At 46.1% G+C, this 22,194-nt stretch overlaps 1 protein-coding gene across 1 annotated transcript in view; it reads left to right on the forward strand.

Moving 5' to 3' along the window:
* POLN (DNA polymerase nu) overlaps positions 1 to 22,194 on the forward strand; it is a 2,789,368-nt gene that overhangs the window by 20,634 nt on the left and 2,746,540 nt on the right. Inside the window, exon 3 of the mRNA XM_085643153.1 lies at positions 14,745 to 14,884. Within this exon, the coding sequence (XP_085499279.1) occupies positions 14,745 to 14,884 (140 nt within the window). The remainder of the gene's footprint in view (positions 1 to 14,744; positions 14,885 to 22,194) is intronic.

Genomic DNA, 22,194 nt, shown 5'->3' on the forward strand with positions numbered 1-22,194 from the left:
ACTTGGCAATTTCAGGCTCATTGAGGGTAGCTCTGTTTTCTGCCTTGCGTCACTGCTCTTGAGGGTTTTATTTATAGATTGTGTGTAGATTTAACAGGAATTGGGGGCTCGCTCGACGGACCCTCAGTCCAGTGCTGTCATCTTGGCTGCCTTCAGCACCCCCACCCCCAACAGTCCATTCATAACTCGCACTGTCCAAAACATGGAACGCACTTTCGTGCATACCCAAAAGTTGCCAAGTACAAAAGACCCCAGCTATAGGGACTTGAACGTAGCGTTTACAAGTAAAAGCCAGTAAGTTACATGGTTACGGGTAAAATGAATTTATTTCCCCTTACAAGCTACCATCAGTAATTACGCATCCTGGTTTGAGATGGTGGTATTTTAGGTGTTCCTCTGCCATCAGATTCTATGTCCGTACCGGAGGCTCCGATTATGCTATATCTCTCTCCGCTTTATTAACATCAAATTTCACAGCAGCCAGAAAGATGAAACAAACAAGTCTTTGAATGTGGACAAAGAAAACATCAACTCCAGTGAGGCATCCGAGAACATAGTCCTTCCATTATGTCCATCCTCATATCCAATACATAGTCCCTTCTCTGTCCCTCCTCTTTCTTAGCTGCTTCGCAGCCAGTTAAGTCCCATTTTTCCTTCCTTCATTTTTCATATTACTGACTAGGATTGTTTTATAATATTGTATTCTCCCCACTGCTTTGCGGGTTAGCGTTAGCTTGGGGATTGTTTCATAGAATTATTGCCTTTCTGACTTGTTTTTTTATTGCAGATTCCTCATCCGGCCGCAGGAGCGTCTCCCGCTCTTTACGCGGCTGGCGCCCTGCTAATTGCGGTGCTTTGCAGGCCTGCTAGGAGGGACTCGCTCGTCTTGTTGGTCTTGTACCGCTGCTCCTCAGAGGAGGAGCCGCGCTACGAGTAATGAGTCCAATCGAGCCTTGTCCCCGCTGCCTTCACCTGATGCCGGACTGCGGGTCGTATTTTCCCTGCATATTCAAAGTGAACGCCCCGGCAGGGGTCTATACAGCGGGCCTCCCGCGTTAACGCTTACGGGTAAATTTTTTTCCTCATTGCACGTTATTCTCAGCACAGCGTGCGGTAAGGCAGCAGCCAGGTCAGTGAGCTGAGGGCATTTGACGTGCTAGGGTGGTGCAATCCTTGCTGCGGTCCTTTGGGCTGCCTGAAAACCTTGCAGTCCTCCGGTCTCCCGCAATTTGGTTTGGGTTCACCAGCCTAATAAATTGAAGTGCACAGCACTTAACATCAGGAAAGCTGACACAGAGGTCCCATAGTTGTCTCTTGCAGCACTTCTTTCCTTCAGTCACCCATAGTGTAATAATGGAACCTCAAACTTATTATTATGAGGAGGAGGAGGTCCAGGGTTACTTAACTTATGATGATGAGTTCTACGAGGCCGTGGACTCCTCCATTTATAGGATGGTTAATGAGGTGGTCGGCCCTATGGAGCAGTGCCTCTCAGATAGAGTTGTCTAGGAATGCACTAAGTTGGCAAAACCGCGCGCTGAGCTCCCTGCACCCCCGGCTGATCCCATAACTGGGGAGGGTCCCCCGCCTCCCAAAAATAAGTGTACTGAAGGGGTGTACAGAGATGCGTTTGCGCACCTAAAAAGCGCCTTCCTAGCTACGGTAGTGTCGCCCACCCCGGAAGCCGAACCCCCGGTCATCCCAGATCCAGCTTCCTTGGAACCTGAGAATGAGGACTCTCAGGGGGACATGGACGATGAGGCAGGCCCCTCACGGCCATGGCGCCGGGCAGTCATTCCTCCCTCAACACCGGGAGAAGATTCCAGTATGTTGGACCTGGATGAGATCATTCATCCCTGGTCCACTGCTTGGACCCCGGCGACAAGGTGGCCAAGTTTGTCGCGGGTCACCTCCGTAAGACTTTAGAAAAGGAAGAGCGAGGTTGCCTAAAGGCGGAGTGCTCAAGGCCCACCCTGGATGGCAAGGTTGCCTTCACTCTGGAGTTGGACTCTAAGATGGCCACCTTCCTGGCAAAGTACATGAAATATCCCTGGAAGGGCATAGATGGCGGTCATGCCAGGATAAGCTCCTCGACGCCATTGGCCCCATGACAAAAATCTTGGACATGGCAGAGGAAGCCAAGGTTTCAGGATCCCCAATTTCTCCAGAGGACCTTTCGAACTGGGCACAACGGTCTATTATTTTTATGGGCAATGCCAACTGTGCCCTATCAACGGAGCGTCGCCGCTCGTTGTTGATCAGACTTGATCCCATGCTAGGGGACTTGACCTCCTCGGAGGCGGGGGCAGTTGCCCAAGAGGGTCTCTTCGGAGACCCTTTTGTTAATGAGTTTGGCAAATTTGTTGCAACCTTTACTTCTCTGGATAAGGCCCAATCTCATATCAAAAGGGTCTTCAACCAATGGGTTTTTCCACGGGGCCGGCCGAGGCAGGGGGCGCTCGTCCCGCCATGGTTTCCAGCAAAACCCCCTAAGGGGACATGGCTCTGGTCGTGGATAATATAACTCCTGCGTGCTCTTGCCTATAGCGGAATCCTACCTGTGCCCTGGTCATTTTGTAGCAGTATCCACGGACGACCTCGCCAGCGTGCTCCGGAGTTCCTCTGCCGCCGCAGTCAAAATCCTCGCGGCCGCAGTGTGCAGACCACAGACCACAGTTCCCAGCAACCCTAGCGGGAGACACCCGCCTACGTCATCTGTATCGCGCTCGTAGGCGCATAAATTAACCGGGAGCCCCGGCAGAGCGGGCGTGCTCTTGCCTATAGCGGAATCCTACCTGTGCCCTGGTCATTTTGTAGCAGTATCCACGGACGACCTCGCCAGCGTGCTCCGGAGTTCCTCTGCCGCCGCCGCAGTCAAAATCCTCGCGGCCGCAGTGTGCAGACCACAGACCACAGTTCCCAGCAACCCTAGCGGGAGACACCCGCCTACGTCATCTGTATCGCGCTCGTAGGCGCATAAATTAACCGGGAGCCCCGGCAGAGAGGGCGTGCTCTTGCCTATAGCGGAATCCTACCTGTGCCCTGGTCATTTTGTAGCAGTATCCACGGACGACCTCGCCAGCGTGCTCCGGAGTTCCTCTGCCGCCGCCGCAGTCAAAATCCTCACGGCCGCAGTGTGCAGACCACAGTTCCCAGCAACCCTAGCGGGAGACACCCGCCTACGTCATCTGTATCGCGCTCGTAGGCGCATAAATTAACCGGGAGCCCCGGCAGAGCGGGCGTGCTCTTGCCTATAGCGGAATCCTACCTGTGCCCTGGTCATTTTGTAGCAGTATCCACGGACGACCTCGCCAGCGTGCTCCGGAGTTCCTCTGCCGCCGCCGCAGTCAAAATCCTCGCGGCCGCAGTGTGCAGACCACAGACCACAGTTCCCAGCAACCCTAGCGGGAGACACCCGCCTACGTCATCTGTATCGCGCTCGTAGGCGCATAAATTAACCGGGAGCCCCGGCAGAGAGGGCGTGCTCTTGCCTATAGCGGAATCCTACCTGTGCCCTGGTCATTTTGTAGCAGTATCCACGGACGACCTCGCCAGCGTGCTCCGGAGTTCCTCTGCCGCCGCCGCAGTCAAAATCCTCGCGGCCGCAGTGTGCAGACCACAGTTCCCAGCAACCCTAGCGGGAGACACCCGCCTACGTCATCTGTATCGCGCTCGTAGGCGCATAAATTAACCGGGAGCCCCGGCAGAGCGGGCGTGCTCTTGCCTATAGCGGAATCCTACCTGTGCCCTGGTCATTTTGTAGCAGTATCCATGGACGACCTCGCCAGCGTGCTCCGGAGTTCCTCTGCCGCCGCCGCAGTCAAAATCCTCGCGGCCGCAGTGTGCAGACCACAGTTCCCAGCAACCCTAGCGGGAGACACCCGCCTACGTCATCTGTATCGCGCTCGTAGGCGCATAAATTAACCGGGAGCCCCGGCAGAGCGGGTGTGCTCTTGCCTATAGCGGAATCCTACCTGTGCCCTGGTCATTTTGTAGCAGTATCCACGGACGACCTCGCCAGCGTGCTCCGGAGTTCCTCTGCCGCCGCCGCAGTCAAAATCCTCGCGGCCGCAGTGTGCAGACCACAGTTCCCAGCAACCCTAGCGGGAGACACCCGCCTACGTCATCTGTATCGCGCTCGTAGGCGCATAAATTAACCGGGAGCCCCCGCGACGCGGGATCGTGCGCGGGACACGCCGGGCTAAGCCCGGGCAAAGGGCGGGCCCTCTTAGGCCCTCAGAGGCCTGAGGAGACTGGACTGGGCCAGGGACGTTGGTCGTTTCGTTGTGCATGCATCGGACATCGTAAGCACACTATTGTTACTAGTCATTATTTTTTGGACAGTTATTCAATAGTGTTATATGTAGATGTGGGCAGATTTGACAGATACAATAGACATTGGTGTCCCCCTTCCATCGATTTAAAAGGAACTCTATTGCTTAACCATTATTATTGTCATAGAAATTAGTTAAATAAGTCCAAAATTTCGTTATTATCCATTCGTGTTTAGTTACCCAGATCATACTGATATGATGTCACGCGAAACTAGAAGCAGTAAAGCTGTGTCAGGTAGTTCCAAACTAACTGGAACCTTAGATGATTTTATAGTTCGTACAAATACACTAATAGACCAGGGTATTGTCCTTATGGAGAGGAGGGTCTCCCAAGATCTTGCCCTAGCTAAAAGGTCTTCCATGGGCCACATTGCTACAGCTCGAACCCCAATACGAACCCCTGAGAACATCCCAATCAATTCTAACACACTACATATTAATGCAGAGGTTCATGGTACTACCAGTGCATATTCTGATACTCAAGATTGTAGTATTCTTGATTCACGGGGTTTGGCAATCACAGAAAGCACCTCGCTAGCCCCTCAGTTAGATTGTCAGACAGCTAACAATAATATCTCAAGAAAAGGGATAAGGGAGGGAGCAATCCCCCAAAAAAGCACAAGTAGGCGATTCTATAAAAAACATCCCGCTACCAAAACTACCAAGGCTGCAAAGATAGGAAAGTGCAAAGAAAATAATACATCCAATGTAAGAGCGACAAGGGAAAGCAAGGGCCAAAAACCTGGGAAAGGAGGGGTTGTCCCTAAGACATTACCTATGAATATTGTAGATGATAGTTTTTTAGACAACTCCCTAGCTGACATTCTTTCTGTTAATTTATCAGCTGACAGTACAGGTATAAATATAGGGAATGAAGATCTCCTTATACCGACCTTGTCAAAAATACTCAAGACTTTGCTCATTCCTATAGAAGAAAGATTAGTTGGGATAGAAAAACAACTTGTAGAACTGAGGAAAGAGAAAAAAGATGAATATATTAGCAAGCAAAAAAAGGTAACTCAGGTACCAGCCCCTATTAGCAATGTACAGGTATCAAAAAAACTTGACAATGATATAGAAAAAGAAAGGAATCCAGCCCTTAAGGTCCCTAACACCAATCCTATCATTATTGATGTAGGTGAAAACAGTGTAAAGTCCATTATGACACGTGGAACAACAGTTAAAAAATCGGCTCCTTGTAGCACACCTACACACAATGACGATAACACGCACACAGAAAAGCGCAGGAATATTAATTTACCTCCTGAAGCATGTGATTATGTAGTCATTTTAACTGGGGTTCCGGAATTAGGCCCATCAGTCCTAGAACCGTATGAGGCGCTCAAAAACAAAGTGTCACATTGGCTGAATATTAATCATCCATTACCACCAACAATAAGAAGCAATATCTTAATGGTAGAGAGGGTCCCCTGGGTAGGCTACAATAGGAAAAAAATACAAGGGGACTGCGTGATTGTATCATTTGAAGACCCTCGGTCAGTAGGACATATCTGTTTGGGAGTCCCAAGGAATAACGGTTCATTGATTGTAGCAAGACCCCTGGCTTATTTTTATCCACCAACGGAACACCAAGATAACGCATGGAGCTGGTTAAGGGACACAAATCAAGATAGGGGTGGAATTGGGTGCGAGTTATTTAGGAATTCAAATCCTAAAAGATGGGAAAGGGAGGGGGACGATGGCTGGACCATAATACAACGTAGGGCCGGGAGGCCCCAACATGCCAACTCTCAGTATCATAGAGAATGGATGGGCCCACAGTTCGCTCAACCCTTAATCTCTTGCTACAATAGGTTTAGCGGACTGGAGGCCATTGATTGACTCCCAGTATACGGGGAAGGACACAAATCTACACCCTGTCCATTCGTCCCACCCGTTATTTTAGCCGCGTCTCCAACAAGTCCTCTTAGGACACCTGATTACCCAAATGGCTTATCTCAATTACTATCAACTGGTACACAGGGGGGAAACACCATATCCAAAAAAAAACCCATGGAAGCTCTAGAACCAACACCCAAAGTGGAACAAATAAAGCACCAAGAGGCAAATGATCATAATAGTAATAGGTTAGGAATACCGATGAGATTAAGTAAATCCTCATCGGCTATTAGTTGCAGCTCAAACCAAGGCCTTTCTATGGCCAAGATTGTTTCATGGAATGTTGCAGGAGTGGGTCCAAAAATAAGTGACCCTGAATGGAACCTTTATATAAACTCCTTTGAAATATGTGTTCTACAAGAAACATGGGCTACGACATCCATGCATAGGGTTGGATATAGAACTTATCAGTTGGAAGCAGTTCCATCAGTAAGAGGCCGTCCATCAGGAGGGCTAATAATATGGGTTAGTGTGTCCATTAACATAGCCATACAGCAACTAAGAATTGATTCTCTAGATACACTTGGTTTGAAAATGGTTACCGTTGATAATCGGATGATCCATCTCTTCAACGTATATAATCGACCATGCCCATCATACAAGGAGTCACCATGTATTGACAAACTAGAATCAATACTGGATACTCTGGACCCGGAAGCAAGCACGATTATATGTGGGGACATGAACTGCAACTTTGAACCCATTGTTGGAATGAATAATTTGTATGAGGATGAAGATAATGCTAATGGTATACCATCCTTATCTAGTAATGGGACAGTTGTAGGTACTACCCTAGCTTTCCAAATCACAAGGGTACTGGTAAGCCATGGACTGAGGGCATGTAATGGGCGTTTTCCCTCTGATAGTCCCAAGGTACCTACTTTCACGAGACGCCATTGCCAAAGTATAATTGATTATGTTATTATTTCCATGGACTTATGGCCATATACAAAAGACTTGATGGTCAAAGATAGATTTGATAGTGATCACCATTCCCTGGAAGTTAGTTTTGTAAAGAGCTTAATAATGGGACTGGAAGTTGAAGAGGGAGGACATCAACCAGTCCCAGATAATGTTATATTAAGCAATAATCGTCGGTCCGTTAAATGGGCATATATCCTGGGACAAGAAGACTTAGTGGCAAACATTTACAACTGCCTTACTAATGTATTTGATACCTATAATCCCTCCGAAAGCGAACCTGGTCAATTTCTTAAATTACATAAAGAGTTCTTTAAAGAATTATTAGAACTTATGACTAGAAGACCAAAAAAAGGAACGGGTGCTGTGAAGCTGCAGCCTATAGGTAAACCATGGTTTAATAAAGAATGCCGAACAGCAAAATCAGCTTTGATAGATTCGGTCAAAACTAAAAATTCTATGGCAATTAAAGAAAGTAGAAAATTATATAATAAGGTGCTGGCCAATGCAAAGTGTTCATGGGACGAGGAATTGTGGTCCTGTATGCTGATGGCAGCTAAAATGAAGGACCAAAAGCTATTTTGGGAAACAGTGGCTAAGGGTAACCAAAGGGAGAAAGGCTCAAGAGAGGTTTTCCTTGATGAAGCAACCTGGATAGACCATTTTACGAACCTGTACGCCGCCCAAGGGGCTGATAGTGCAGTGCAGGAAGATCATGCTCTGTTGCTCGCAGAGGCTGAATCTACACATATAGTTTTTGATCTAGAGGAAACAGAATTAGCTATTAATTCTGTCAAATATGGGAAAGCTCCTGGGCTGGACAAAGTCTCAGGTGACCTGTTCAAGCATGAACTAGATGTCTGGGTTCCATACCTTAATCATTTGTGCAACACTGTTGCTGCTGGGGAGACAATTCCGGACACATGGAACGGGGCGGAAATTATTACTATTTTTAAAAAGGGCGATAGAAGCAATCCTGCTAACTATCGCCCCATAAGTCTTTTAGATATTACCCAAAAAATTTATGCTAGGCATATATTAAACCGTATAAATACCTGGTTGGAAGAAGAACAAATTTTAACGAAATATCAAGCAGGTTTCAGAGTAAAAACAGGAACCACTGACCAAGTCCTAAGGCTCTGTTGCTTGTATTGGAAATATGTCACTCTTCGTAAAGGTCACTTATATGTGGCATTCGTAGATCTACGGGCCGCATTTGACCTTATACCGCGAGAACTTTTGTGGGAATCACTGAAATCCCAGGGGCTCCCGCTAGGCCTACTAAAATTGGTTACTGGATTACATATGGACAATTATGCAAAGGTCAGGTGGGGTCCTACTGGGGAACTTACAAAAGCTATCCCTATAAAAAGAGGAGTACGCCAGGGGTGTGTACTGGCGCCAACCCTATTCTCCCTGTTTGTTAACGATATACCATCTTACATGGAGTGTAGTGACAACGACGCACCAAGATTAGGGGGCGAACAGGTTTCTTCCCTTTTGTTCGCAGATGACACCATTCTCATTTCCCAAACACCACGGGGCCTTCAAAATTTATTAAATAGATTCCAGTCGTATTGTTCCTTGAAGGGCCTAGAAATCAATACTAAAAAAACGAAATACATGGCACTGAGCCCACATAGGAATTTTAAGAAAAATTTAATGTTAAATGGACAGAAGCTCGATTATGTGCAGAATTTCATATATTTAGGTGTCTCTATAGACTCTTCTTTAGCATGGAGACCGCAGCTAGAAAAGAATAAGATTATCTTCAAACAAAAGTGTCTACCAATTCTCAAGAGACACAAAGAATGCTTGAACAAGGCAGTGACCCCTGCCTTAGAGATCTTTAAGTACAAAGTCCAACTAGCGGTATTATATGGGGCAGAATTATGGGGTCCTGCATGTAGAAATACATTTGAAAGCCTTGAGAACAAGTTTCTTAGGGGGTTGATAAAAATATCTACAAATATCCCATTAACACCACTTTTTCTGGATCTAAACCTGAAACGAACAGATCAACATGCAATATTAAGACCATTATTGATGTGGGTTAGATTGTGGACGACTCCAGAATTACTTAATTACAAGAAAGGCCTGAAAGAAGTTATGGATCTCGATAGTTGTAACAAAGTTTATTGGTTCAAGCATGTAAGAAATTGGTTAGGCATGATCGGATTAGCCCATTTTTGGAATGATCCTGAGACTATGAACCCGTGCTCTAAGAAAATTGTTAAACTATCCTTCTGGTCACATGTGAGCCATGAGTCAGTATACGCAAGAACTCATGGACCACTAACTGAAATTTTTTTATTGTTTAAGGATGTAGCATCCTTTGAACCCTTTCTAGACGAGATCCACCCGCCTTTATCAAAAATTTTGTACCTAAAATTTAGATATGGTACTCTTAGAACGAAGGCCCTTGAAAAAAGCTGGGCGAAATCAGGAAGTGATCTTTGTATTTCATGTACTCATGGTACTAAGGAAGATGATTTACACATACTTCTATTTTGCTCCAGCTACGTAATACCAAGGAAAAAGTGGATAGTACCACTTTGCCATAAAATAGGTTCTAGATCCTACAAGGAGGCTGGCAGAATTTTAAAAACTGATACCAGCCAGGTGATAGTTTTTGGAGTTAGTAGATTTCTTCTCGCTGCTAATTTTATTAGAATAAAGTTGGGTCTACATTTTTAAAGAAAAAGAAAAAATGAGGAAACACATCACTAGATATTTTTTTAAAAAAGACCATGATATCAAAACATTCAATTGTTGTTTTATTATCCAACTAGGAGGATGTTGATGTTGTTTTTTATGAATTTTTTATATAAAAATGTCCTAGCGGTTAGTGATTTAATACTATTTTAATAGTTTTTAAATTATATTTATTATTAATTGTATTTTTAACCTTGCAAAATTTCCGCCCGGGCGAAATGTGTTTGACAAAGAATTATGAAATTAGATATTGTGTACTCGGATGCAACGGATATATACGAATAGGTTAGCTTATTTGACCCTTTTTACCCTTTTCGTTTTTGAGCTAGTAAATGTTAAAATGTAAGAATAACAAATGTTTTTATTGTTTTATGATGCTAATGCGTCGAAATAAAGATTAAAATGAAATGAACTCCTGCGCAAGCTACAACAGTTTTTACCCAACGAGAGGCCAACGCTTCAGAGGTCGCGGAGGATTAAAAAACAACGCCAGCTGTGGAAATCCCAGTGGTAAGTGTTCTACTTGTGACCCACGTCCGCATCGGGGGTCGATTAGCGGCCATTCGGGATGCTTGGGCAACCATTACCTCAGAAACATGGGTCTTACAGACAGTTCAGGGTTTTCATATAGAGTTTTATGAAAACCCTTGTCAGGAAAATTTTCCTCGGCCATTATCCTCCACTTCCCACGAGACACAGCTGATCGACGAAGAGGTATCCGAGTTGCTTCGCAAAGGGGCCATTTGCCAATCAGCTCTGCACCCTCATGGTTTCCTAAGCAACATATTTTTGGTGGGCAAGTCCGACGGGGGACGTTGTCGGATATCAACCTAAAAGAGTTCAACGAGTGGTTGGATTCCTTCCATTTTGAAATGGCGGTATACCATCTACTCCGAGATGTCCTTCTTCCTTCCGACTGGATAGTTCAGTTAGACCTAAAGGATGCTTATCTGGTGATTCCAATCCACCCCCTCATCGGCGGTTCCTGCAGTATTGCTGGAGGGATCTTGTTTAGGAGTTCACCGCCCTTCCATTCGGTCTTTCCTCAACACCATGGTGTCACCAAAGTGCTTTATCCAGCAGTGGAGTTCCTCAGGGCTCAGGGCATACGTATGGTTGTGTACTTGGATGACATTCTTCTTATGGCACTGTGTCCCAAGACCTTGTCCAGACAACTGCAGCAAGCGGTGTCCCTTTTACAGAGCCTGGGGTTTATCGTCAACGAGAACAAATTGGTTCTCAAGCCTTCTCAGAAGGTGACTTTTCTCGAATTTGTGGTGGATTCCATCCACACGTCTTTGAGTCTGCCGCCGCGGAAGATGGCCAAGATTAGTCACAAATTGTGACAGTCTCCAGGCCTTACACCTCCCTTCGGCAACTTGCCCAGTTGGTGGGCCTCTGTCCTCATCTATTCAGGCAATATTCCCGGGGTCTCTGCATTACTGGGCCCTCAGGCGGCTCAAGGCAGATCACCTGCGGAGAGGACTGTCGTACGACCACTCAGTCTTTTGGCAGAGGTCAAGTAGGAGATTGTGTGGTGGCTATCCCACATGGAGGCGTGGAACGGTCCGGCGATTTTCGGCTTGGTTCCAGACCTTATCATAGAATCCGACGCCAGCAGATCAGGCTGGGGAGCCCGGTGTGGGGATTTTTCCACCAGAGGCGTTTGGTCATTAGACGAGCAGAACCTCCACATCAACTGCTTGGAGCTCTTAGCAAGTTTTTTTGCGGTTCGCTGTTGGACCAAAGACAAAGTGCGGTCGTGTGTCCTAAAGATGGACATCATCTCCGTGGTTCGATATGTCAACCGTTTGGGAGGTCCTCGCTCACGAGCCTTAGCAAACTTTTCTGCTTGGCTCACCACATCTCGGTCACGGCAGAGTACCTTCTGGGCAAAGACAAGCAGATTGCAGATTGGCACTCGAAATCTTCTCAATTCCAGTCTCTGGAAACTAGATCCTCAGGTCTTTCAGTGGCTGGAACCTCTGAGGTGGACCTCTTTGCGTCACGCCTGGACCATCAAGTCCCAAGATTTTTCAGTTGGACGCCGGATCCAATGGCTGTGGCCATGGACGCCTTCCTTCAGGAGTGGAGCGAGGAGCTACTCTTTTCCTCCTTTTTCGATGATCAAGAGGGCGGCGGCCAAGATTTCTGGCAGGAGACGGAGGTGACAATGATAACGCCTGGTTGGAGATTGCAAGTTTGGTTTCCAGTTCTTCTGGAACTTTCTTGGGATTTTTCAATCCTACTCCCCCTTTTTCCTCACCTGCTTCTGAACCCAGACAGGGCTTCGCATCATCTGGTCATCCAGGGATTGCTACTTCTCATGGTGTGGCGGCTTTCAGCTAGCAGTGGTCGTTGCAAGGACTTTCGATACCGGCTGAAGTCCTCTTGTCAAAGACTTGGGCAGATAGCACCACAAATAGTTATCGGTCCGCCTGGACGAGATGGGTTCGTTATTGTCTTCGAAGGAGTTTGGATCCATGGTCGTAGGTGTTGTTCCAATCTTGAATTTCTTGGCAGACTTGGCTTCAGAGGGGCTGGCGTATCGTTCAATAAACACGATACGGTCAGCGATTTCGGCAGGTCATAACCCAATAGACGGGGCTCCTGTAGGAGAGCATCCCCTCGTCTGCAGGCTTCTGCGTGCATCCTGCTCTTTTTGCTTCCGGAACCACGTTATTCTGCCCTGCGGGACATCAACCTAGTGTTGAACCTGCTTTTGTCCTGGCAGCCGAATAGGTGCCTTTCTTTGAAAGAAATCTCTTCCAAGCTGGCAACGCTTTTATGCCTAGTCTCCTGCAGGAGAGTTTCCGATGTCCCGGCACTGGACATCTCAGCGATAGTTTTTATACAAGACGGAGTAGTGTTCACGTTAGGATGACGTACTAAATCTTATACCCAGACGGTTTCAAAACCGGTTTTTCAGGACACCCCAAAATTGTGTGTGGTGAATTGCCTTAAGACATATGAAGAAATAACTCAAGAACTCTGCCCTCCGGGCGAACAACAACTTCTTATTGCTCTGAAAAAAATGCACAAGGCTGTCTCTTCCCCCACCATAGACAGGTGGGTGCATTGGGTCATGCAGGATGCGGGTACTGACACACTCAGCCAGGGGTGCAATGGCATATCAGGCTTTTTCGCTGGGGGCTCGTCTAGAGGATTTAATGCGTACAGCAGATTGGTCCTCAGACTCAACCTTCAAAAGGTTTTACTTCAAACCGGTCTTGAAGGTGGCTCAGTTGGTGGTAAGTAAGCTTTAAACTAGCATAATCGGAGCCCTGGTCCTGACAGAATAGAAATTTGCCTAGCACCGTAAAGGTAAGTTTCAATTCTATTAAGGACACCGAGGCAAGGATTATCCCACCCAGGGCACAGCTGGTGCAAACCGACCGGTATGATACTAAGTAACCGATTCATACTTTTGATTATGTTTTCAATCTTGGTTGAAGAGTTGTTTTTCGTTAAAATGTTTCTCGTATTGCAATTGTCGAACATTGTACATTGCATAGAGATTTAATTTCTTGAAACCCTTATGTTGCCTCTGTTTTTCTAGGAAACGACGGTTCAAAGCAGGACCAGTGATGAATTGGCATGGCTCGCACGAAGAAAGTGAAGGGACAGACATAGAGAAGGGACTATGTATTGGATATGGTGATGGACATAATGGAAGGACTATGTTCTCGGATGCCTCCCTGGAGTTATGGGAGTTGATGTTTTCTTTGTCCACATTCAAAGACTTGTTTGCTTCATCTTTCTGGCTGTTATGAAATTTGATGTTAATAAAGCGGAGAGAGATATAGCATAATCCTCGCCTCCGTGTCCTTAATATCAATCCATCTGGGGTTTGTAAAGGGCGCTACTCAAGGAGCTGGGGGGGTGAAGCTCCAGATCAATCAAAAACCCGGGTCTTGAGGCTCTTCCTGATGGTGTGCAGCGTGGGGGAACATCTGATATTGACTGGGAGCTTGTGCCAGGTCTTAGCTGCGACGTAGGAGAAAGCTCTTCCGCATGCTTTGGTTCTGCGGATGCTTGGGGTCTCTGCCAGGGCATGGTCTGCGGAGCGGAGGTTCCTTTTGGGTACGTGGAAGGAGACTTTTTCGTTGAGGTATTTGGATCCGATGTTAGGGAGGGATTTGTAGGCGTCGGTGAGTAGCTTGATGAAGGTTACTCTCTTCTCGATGGGGAGCCAGTGGAGGTTTCGCAGGTGCTGGGTCATGTGCTCGTGTCGAAGGGTTCTGAGGAAGAGTCTGGCTGTGGTGTTCTGTATGGTCTGGAGCTTGTGTAGCAGTGATTTGTTGATTCCGGCATAGAGGGCATTGCCGTAGTCCAGTCTGCTAGAGTGCGTGGGTGACGGGCTTTCTGTGTTCTGGGGGAGATCCACTTGAAGGTCTTGCGGATGGAGTTAAAACAGGTGGAGGCGACGGAGTTGATCTGGCGGGACATGGTGAGAGAGGAATTGAAACTTACCTTTACGGTGCTAGGCAAATTTCTATTCCACCTCAGATGTGGGCAAAAAGGTACAACACAGGCCCCTCCAGCAGGATTACATGCTTACCACGCACACTGGGGGAAAGCGCATGGATGACCCAAAAATGTAGAAAGGTATAGCACTTTGGCGTCATAAAGCCATACAGAGGTCCTTTGTTGCACAAATCTACTGTAATTTTTTTTTTCTCTTTTCCATACTAAAAATAATTCAAAATTTCGTGTATGTGCTTTAATATTGCTATTGTTTGATATAGTATACTGCCAGTGTCTTTAGTTGCATATATTTAAGCGCTGGCAATGTGTTGATCAATATTTATATTGTTTCATTATTCTATATGATGCCGTACAGCACAAAAATAATATAAATATGTTTACGCTTAGGTGTAATATGGAAAATTTTGACAAGTATCTGGGATATGATATTCACCGAAAGCCTCTATCAAATATTGCCCAGAGGATCATGGCAGCTATGCAGTGCAGCACTTCCGGCAGAACTACGAATTATTTTCAAAGTGAAAAAAGTTAGTAACTTTCATTAAGTCTATTACAACTATTCATTAGTGTTTTCTAATTCATTGGAGATGTGGTGCAAAATGTGTGTCCTAAGTTAGTAAACAGGAGAAACAGCAAGAGTATTTAGAACTGGAGTGACTAATGACCCCTGCTTGACCAGAAATTCATATTAGTGGTAAACTAAATACTTTTTCAATGACCTCTCAAGATCTGATTCCCTTATGTACACCACCTTTATTACTTTGTATGTTGTGTTTTTTAAAAAAAAGTAGATAGGGTGCCCCAGAAATCCCACAGTAAATGTTATTGGTCTGGAAAACTTTCTTTTGTCTCCATATTTAGGGTTAAGATTTTCAAGTAACTTGAAGCGTAAATCGCTCATGACCCAAAGGTGATAGTGACGCAGGGTGAATAGATTAACATCCATGGGTGCCAGATGTTGGTTTTGAGGGTGGCAGTGATGGTAACTGACCCACCAAAGTAGAGTAGGAGTCCATGTGTACAAACGGCATGCAAAAAGACTATGCAGGACTTCTTGGTGTTGGCTAGAGTACCAGACGTGGGTCCCGTGCTCACTTTGCCACCAGAATCAAGCTAGTCTGGCTAATGAGGGATGCTACAACGAAACCGGTCCCAGGATGCTTGTTTCCGGTTCAGGTAAGACCTGGCTTGGCAGTTCGGGCTGGACTGTTCCCATAAGGAACAGGGTCAAGACTGAATTGCATATGACTGGGTCTGATCTGGGGTGGCCAAGTGAGCTAAAGAACGATGATGGATTCAACCCAGATCTGTGACTGGGGTTGGGTATCTGAAAAGTTTCAGTGCTCTGTCCATTTTCTCCTTGTGTTTGCGCTGGCTAGAGCACTAGCCTTCGAGGTGTGGAGCCTGTGCTCAGCAAGGCAGGATTAGGGGGCCTCCAAGTGTGGCTCAGTGACACTCTTTGCGACCTAGGCCACTGGGGGCGATGATTTTCTGTCTTGAACTGTAGATAGATCAACATGACATTTAAGGCACAAATGTGCTGCCAAATTCTCCTAGTAGTTTTGGTGATTGCTATAGTAATCTATGTAGTTGGCTTGCTGATAGATCTGTATCTTCTGGATGGAGATGCTCCACCTAATGAAAGAGTAAATCAAATGCTAGCAAATAATAGAGGAAAGATAGAAGGAAGATTTTCACATAAAATTAATTCTGAAAGTATCTTAAGTTACAATGTTTATTATTAAGTGTTAGCATAATATGCAAGGCCCATGCACGTGGAAAAGTGTTTCATCTGCTCCTATGTGCCTACTTCTGCAGCTGAAGGTTCAACATACTTTTGTCTTCCTTTGTTGTTTGCAGTCGGATGCAGCGTGTTTGTGAATCTGTTCTATCACCAAGATACGATTAAGATGTTTTATTCGGATTACGACTCACCTTTAGAAAAGTACCTGGTACAAACTTGTACACATGGATGACAGGCCCTACTTCTTTTTTTGAAAAAAGAAATGCATGATGAAATATTTTCAACCTTTTGCATGTTCTAATATGTCTAACTGAGTTGCAAGTGAGCTTTCATGCAAAAGTAGTCTTGCTGAAAGGGTTTATACAGGTGAACTTAATGAGAGAATAATGAAGGAGAAGGAAGTTTCAAAGGAAGGAGCAAACAATGAACCTAAGCAAGGGGAAGGTTAAAAAAAAAAGATTTACATCCAAAGTGAAGTTTGGATCTGGCCAGGAGAGGGAAACTATGCATCATTTGTGAAAGGAAAGAGAATGGGATGGAAAAAATTGTGGATTGGAGCGCTTGTGACCAGAATCATTTGGTGAAGGGCTCCATACTAACAGGGCAAACAAATAGCATAAGGTGAATAAATTGTGTGTGGCAAACCTGCTTCTTTCCAGTTGCCACATAATTCGGTGGGAAGTTGCTATGTAACGTATATATCATACAGATAATTTGAGTAGTGGAAATGCAACCAATCTTGGAAGAAACAGGCGTAGCTTCGGACAAACACTTTGTGATCTTTGGCGTTTTAATGCTTTCTGTAGAAGTAGCTTTAAATGATGTGAAGATTAGTAAACTGTACATCTTTGTGGATAGGCTTGTTTCTAACACTGCAGGTGCACAAATGTTATTAATAAAGAACTGCTCAATATGAAAGCTATTTTTATTTTTATTTAACACAAACTTCATTGAATTTTGTTATACCAAATCATAAGTAATGGTATTACAATGTACTTTGCAACACTATGGTATTATTCAGTTATGAGCTTCCAGTTTGTTCTATGTCACAGCTTATGCAGTGAAGATACATGGATCATAATCAAGTACTTAAGAAAACTGTATCCCACCACCCAGTTCCCAACCTCATAAAAACTCTCATGTCACTAAAGAACCATCATCACAGCAATAAACAGAGCAGTGGGGAGAGAGAGGGGTTAGTGTCTGTGGGGGTACAATAGCACACATTTATGATCTCAAACGACTAGGATTACTCTAGACCCCAGGTACCTGTATTGCCCAGGGCATTTTCCCTTCTATGCCGATGAATACTTTTTCATTGGGACCCTGTACCCTCTCCATGTTCTGAATCGTATGACTTAAAGCTCTCCAGCATTGTGTTCCGTTCCATTGAACCTCCTATATTCCTCCAACCTAAGGGCTATGTTTTCTGCAAGGTCCCGTTGTTGTAGTTCCTCATGACAGTCCATCAAATTTGGAGTGCTGGGTGATTTCCAGCGCCGTGTGAGGAGGCGCTTTGCCAGTAACAGTGCTAAGTTGAAAAATCTCCTCTCAACTTTAGAGCCCTTAGGGCCAATGGGTAATTCCAAACACAACCTTTGATGGTATCCCATTGAGCCTAGCCATTAACTGAACCCAGTGCTACGGCTACTCCTGCCCAGAGCTTTGATAATGCAAAAGAGATTTGCATTAGGTATGCTACTTGCGGAGGGGACGTGGCTAGCGCCCGAGGGAGATGGCTGCTGGCGCCTGACGTTCCCGGGGACGCGGAGGGGATTTTGGTCTCGACGAGAGGCGAACCCGCTACACAGTAGCGTGAAACTTCAGCTTCATTGTCGGAAGCGATGCGGAAGTGATTGATGTCGTTATGAACTCCCACAATGTGATAGAATAGAAGGTCGTTGACATTTTACCTCCAGAGTGCCTCTCACACGGACCTTGCCGCCATTTTGTCAACTCCATTTGCTCCTCATAACTTTCTTCATGCATCTCATTAAAATTCCAGCACTTTCACCGGCAATGTTGACAGGATGATTGATATACCCTTGAAATGCAGCGGAAGGAATTAAAAGATGTTTTGGAGCTCTTTCTTTCCTCCTATGTTCGTATTTTTGAAGAAATTAAGTATTTTCTGCTCTGCGCTGGCCGCCATTTTGTTCTTTATATTCCATGAAGGCCACAGTCAAATGCGCCCCCCATGCTCCCTCTCCCCTTAAGACACCTACGCCCGCGCAAGCAACCCTGCCGCATCTCTGAAGCGGAATCCCGAGCTCTGGCACTCTCCTACAATTCCCCACCCACCTCCCCTACCCCAGCTGACCTCACTGAAGACGAAATCCTTGCTATCCTCCAAGATTACAATACTGCCCTAGCCAACCCCTGCCCTCCTGTCACAGGTCATGCACACCCCATCAGCACGGTCACCATCAACCCCAACAGGCCAACCATACGACGTAATAGAAATGTGGTTAAAAGCAATCTTGCGCCAATTCTTCCATCCTCCCAGACACTTGACACTCCCCCAGACCCCCCACTATCAGGTCTCCTAATCAACTGTCGTTCAGCAGTTAAACATGCAGCCGATATCGCTGACCTCATCCTGCACAAAAACCTGAACTTAGCTATTCTTACTGAATCCTGGCTAAATGAATACTCCTCCCCTTGTCTGGACTTATTAGTCCCTCCTAATTACAACATTGCTAGGCTAGACAGGCAGCCGAACAGAAAGGGCGGAGGCCTCGCCTGCATCTACAGATCCTCCCTCCTGGTCAAGGAACTCTGAACGCTCACTACCGACTCCTACGAGTATCTCTCACTCTCCCTCACCAATAACGCCCTTCACCTTTGTAACTTGCACATTTTTTACCACCCCCCTGGCTCTAATGACTCTTTCACCGATCACCTACTGGAAGTCATCACCTCAAAAATTCCCTCTAATTCCAAAGAAATCTTCCTCGGTGATTTCAATCTCCACTGGAATGACCCCAATGACCCTCACGTCAATACCATCAAAGACCTCCTAAATGACCAAGCCCTGACTCAATCCTGCTCCCTACCAACTCACTCAAAAGGAGCCACCCTGGACTGGATCATATCCAAGGACTCCGTAGTCAAACTCATCTCTATCGACCCTTGTGACTGGTCCGACCACCACACCATCTCCTTCATCCTACCCGGATCAATCAAGACTAAGCCCCTACAACCGATGATTCCCAAACGCTGGATCAGGGACACCAAAAATCTGGACCTTACGAAGCTGGAGGCTCGCTGCAAACTTGAGCTCTACCCGACCTCGAACACTACCACAATCAATGACCTCTATGACCATTATTCGGCGTCTATGTCGAACATTCTAGACGACCTTGCCCCCCTGAAACTAAAGAGAACACAAATCAAAGACAGAAACCCCTGGTTCTCCGCCTCCCTCAACTCAGAGAGGACATCCCTACGTCAAGCTGAAAGAATATGGAGGCAGTACCCATCTACCGAGCACCTCAAACTTCTCCGGCAGGCAAGAAACTCCTACAACAGACACATCCTCAACTCAAAAAAAGATTACTTCAGATCCGAACTGGGGAATGCCACGAATAGGCCCCGCAAGCTCTTTGAACTGGTTAAACTTCAATCAAACAAGCTGGCCAAAACCCCTAAAGAATCCCCGAAATCTCTTATATCTTCGGATGAATGCTCCTCCTTCTTTGCCGAAAAAATTGCCTCCCTAGGAATCGAACTTAGTACCGCCTCTTGCGCTCAACCCCCTCATGACCAACTGCCTCCCCATGCACCCTCATCTTCGACCTTACCCAAAAACGAAGCTTGCTGGACTGACTTCAAAGTCTACGACGAAGACTCCATTGCTAAAATCCTCTCTACATTAAACCCAAACAACCACTTCAATGACCCGCTACCATCCAACTGCCTCGCTGCGGCCTCCCGTGCCATTGTTCCTTGCTGGACCGCGATGATCAACGCCTCTCTCCAGCAGGGATCGATTCCGGACCCCTTGAAAGCCGGCCAAGTCCTTCCTATTCTAAAAAAACCAACGCTTGATCCCGCCGCACCAGACAATTTCAGACCCATCTCTAATATACCCCTACTAGCCAAAGTGTTAGAGAAATGCGTACAATACCAGCTTAGTCAACACATCGACAACTTCCACCTGCTGGACGACTTCCAATCGGGATTCAGACCAGGGCACAGCACTGAAACAACCATGCTCCACATTGTGGACGACGCCCTCCAAGCCCTGGACCAAGGCAAAACATGCCTCCTAATCCTTTTAGATCTATCTTCCGCCTTCGACACGGTCAATCATGAAAAACTACTTGAACGCCTTAAACACAGGATGGGTCTGGATGGCGTTGTCCTTGAATGGTTCAGGTCCTTCCTCCATAACCGATCTCAAAGATTCCTCATTGACGGCAAACTATCCGCTCCCACCCCGGTCACGGTTGGAGTCCCTCAAGGCTCAACCCTGTCTCCTACCCTCTTTAATCTTTACTTAGAGCCTCTCACTGAAGTTCTACGCTCCGCCAATATCTCCTACCACATGTACGCGGATGACACCCACATTTACATCAATATCTCCTCACTCAAGGAGGTCCTCGCCCTGAACGAAACCCTGAAACTAACCGTTCAGTGGCTTGCCACTAACCAACTAAAACTCAACGCCAAGAAAACTGAATTTCTCCTGATCTCCCCATCCAAAGCCAACCCGGAGCTACAGGTGTGGTTCAAGGCCATCACAGCCCTAAATTGTCCCCCGACCATCGTGCACTCCGCCAAATCACTGGGCATATTTCTTGACTGCAACCTGAACATGCGTGACCACATTAATTCAATGGCCAAGGCAGCCAGATTCCACCTGAGCTACCTCTGGAAATTAAAACCCTTCATCGATGCTCCAGATTTGAAAATGGCAGTCCAAGCTCTAGTCATATCCACACTGGAATTTGGATGCTCCACCCTCACAGGCCTACCCAAGCGCTCCTTGGCACCGCTAAAAGCCTGTCTCAACGCGGCAGCCAGACTACTCACCGGCACCAGGAAATTCGACCACATCTCTCCACATCTGAAAGCCCTAAACTGGCTCCCTCTAGAGGCCAGAATACAGTTGAAACTGGCGTGCATTACACACAAGGCCTTATACGCAAACTCCCCTGCATACCTTTCACAGAAGCTTGTGCTATCGGGAGGAAACAGGAAACAGGAAATCTCGATCCACTAACAGTCTCCTGCTCCGACCCGGCCACTTTCGTAAAAAAATAACCTACAATAGGGCATTCACCGGGGCAGCACCAAGAATTTGGAACTCCTTCCAGCCCGTTATCAGAAGAATCCCCACTCTTACTCGCTTCAAGAAGGAAGCCAAAACCTTCCTCATGGGTAAATTCCTGTACTAAGTCCTCCTCTCAGCAGATATGACTTGCTGCTTGATTCCATGACTATTGCGTCTTCCGCAACTCTATAACCGGACTCCATCGAGACCCAAGGGGGCCACGGTCTCCGCCAACCCTAGCTTGAATTTTAAGCTCTCATGTGTGCACCCTGTGCCCTCATGCTCCCTCATCCCCCCCTATATGTTATATTTCTCTGCTTTTGATACTTTACTGTTTCCACTGTTTCTCTATGATGTTTTTTCTCCTGTTAACCATGTAAAGCGCTCTGATAGCCTCATGGGTCATGTTCGCGCTCTATAAAACACTAAAATAAATAAAATAAATAAATACTTCTGGCACATACTTCTCTTGAGAAATATTGAAGTGTACTGCGAGCTTAAACCTTTGGAAATAACCTGCAATGTTATGATTCAATTCACTATTTCAATGCTCATGTTTTTCCTCATGTGGTTACAAGCTCCTTTGCTCTCATCCTGATTATATCTCACCCATCTTAATTGTGGGACATTGATAACCATACTGGTTTTGCTTTTGTACCGGCCTAATTTTAATTTCACATTCAGTTGAGATTGTCAGAAGGATTCATTTTGTGAAATGTTGCTTTGATTATTGCTAATGTATTTCTTCTTCTATTTTCACAGTATGCGTTGATATAAATATTTATAGTGTCTGTATTCTGTGAGGTTCTTCGTTC

The sequence above is a fragment of the Triturus cristatus genome, chromosome 2_2, assembly GCF_964204655.1.
Source record: "Triturus cristatus chromosome 2_2, aTriCri1.1, whole genome shotgun sequence".
Classification (NCBI taxonomy): Eukaryota; Metazoa; Chordata; class Amphibia; order Caudata; family Salamandridae; genus Triturus; species Triturus cristatus.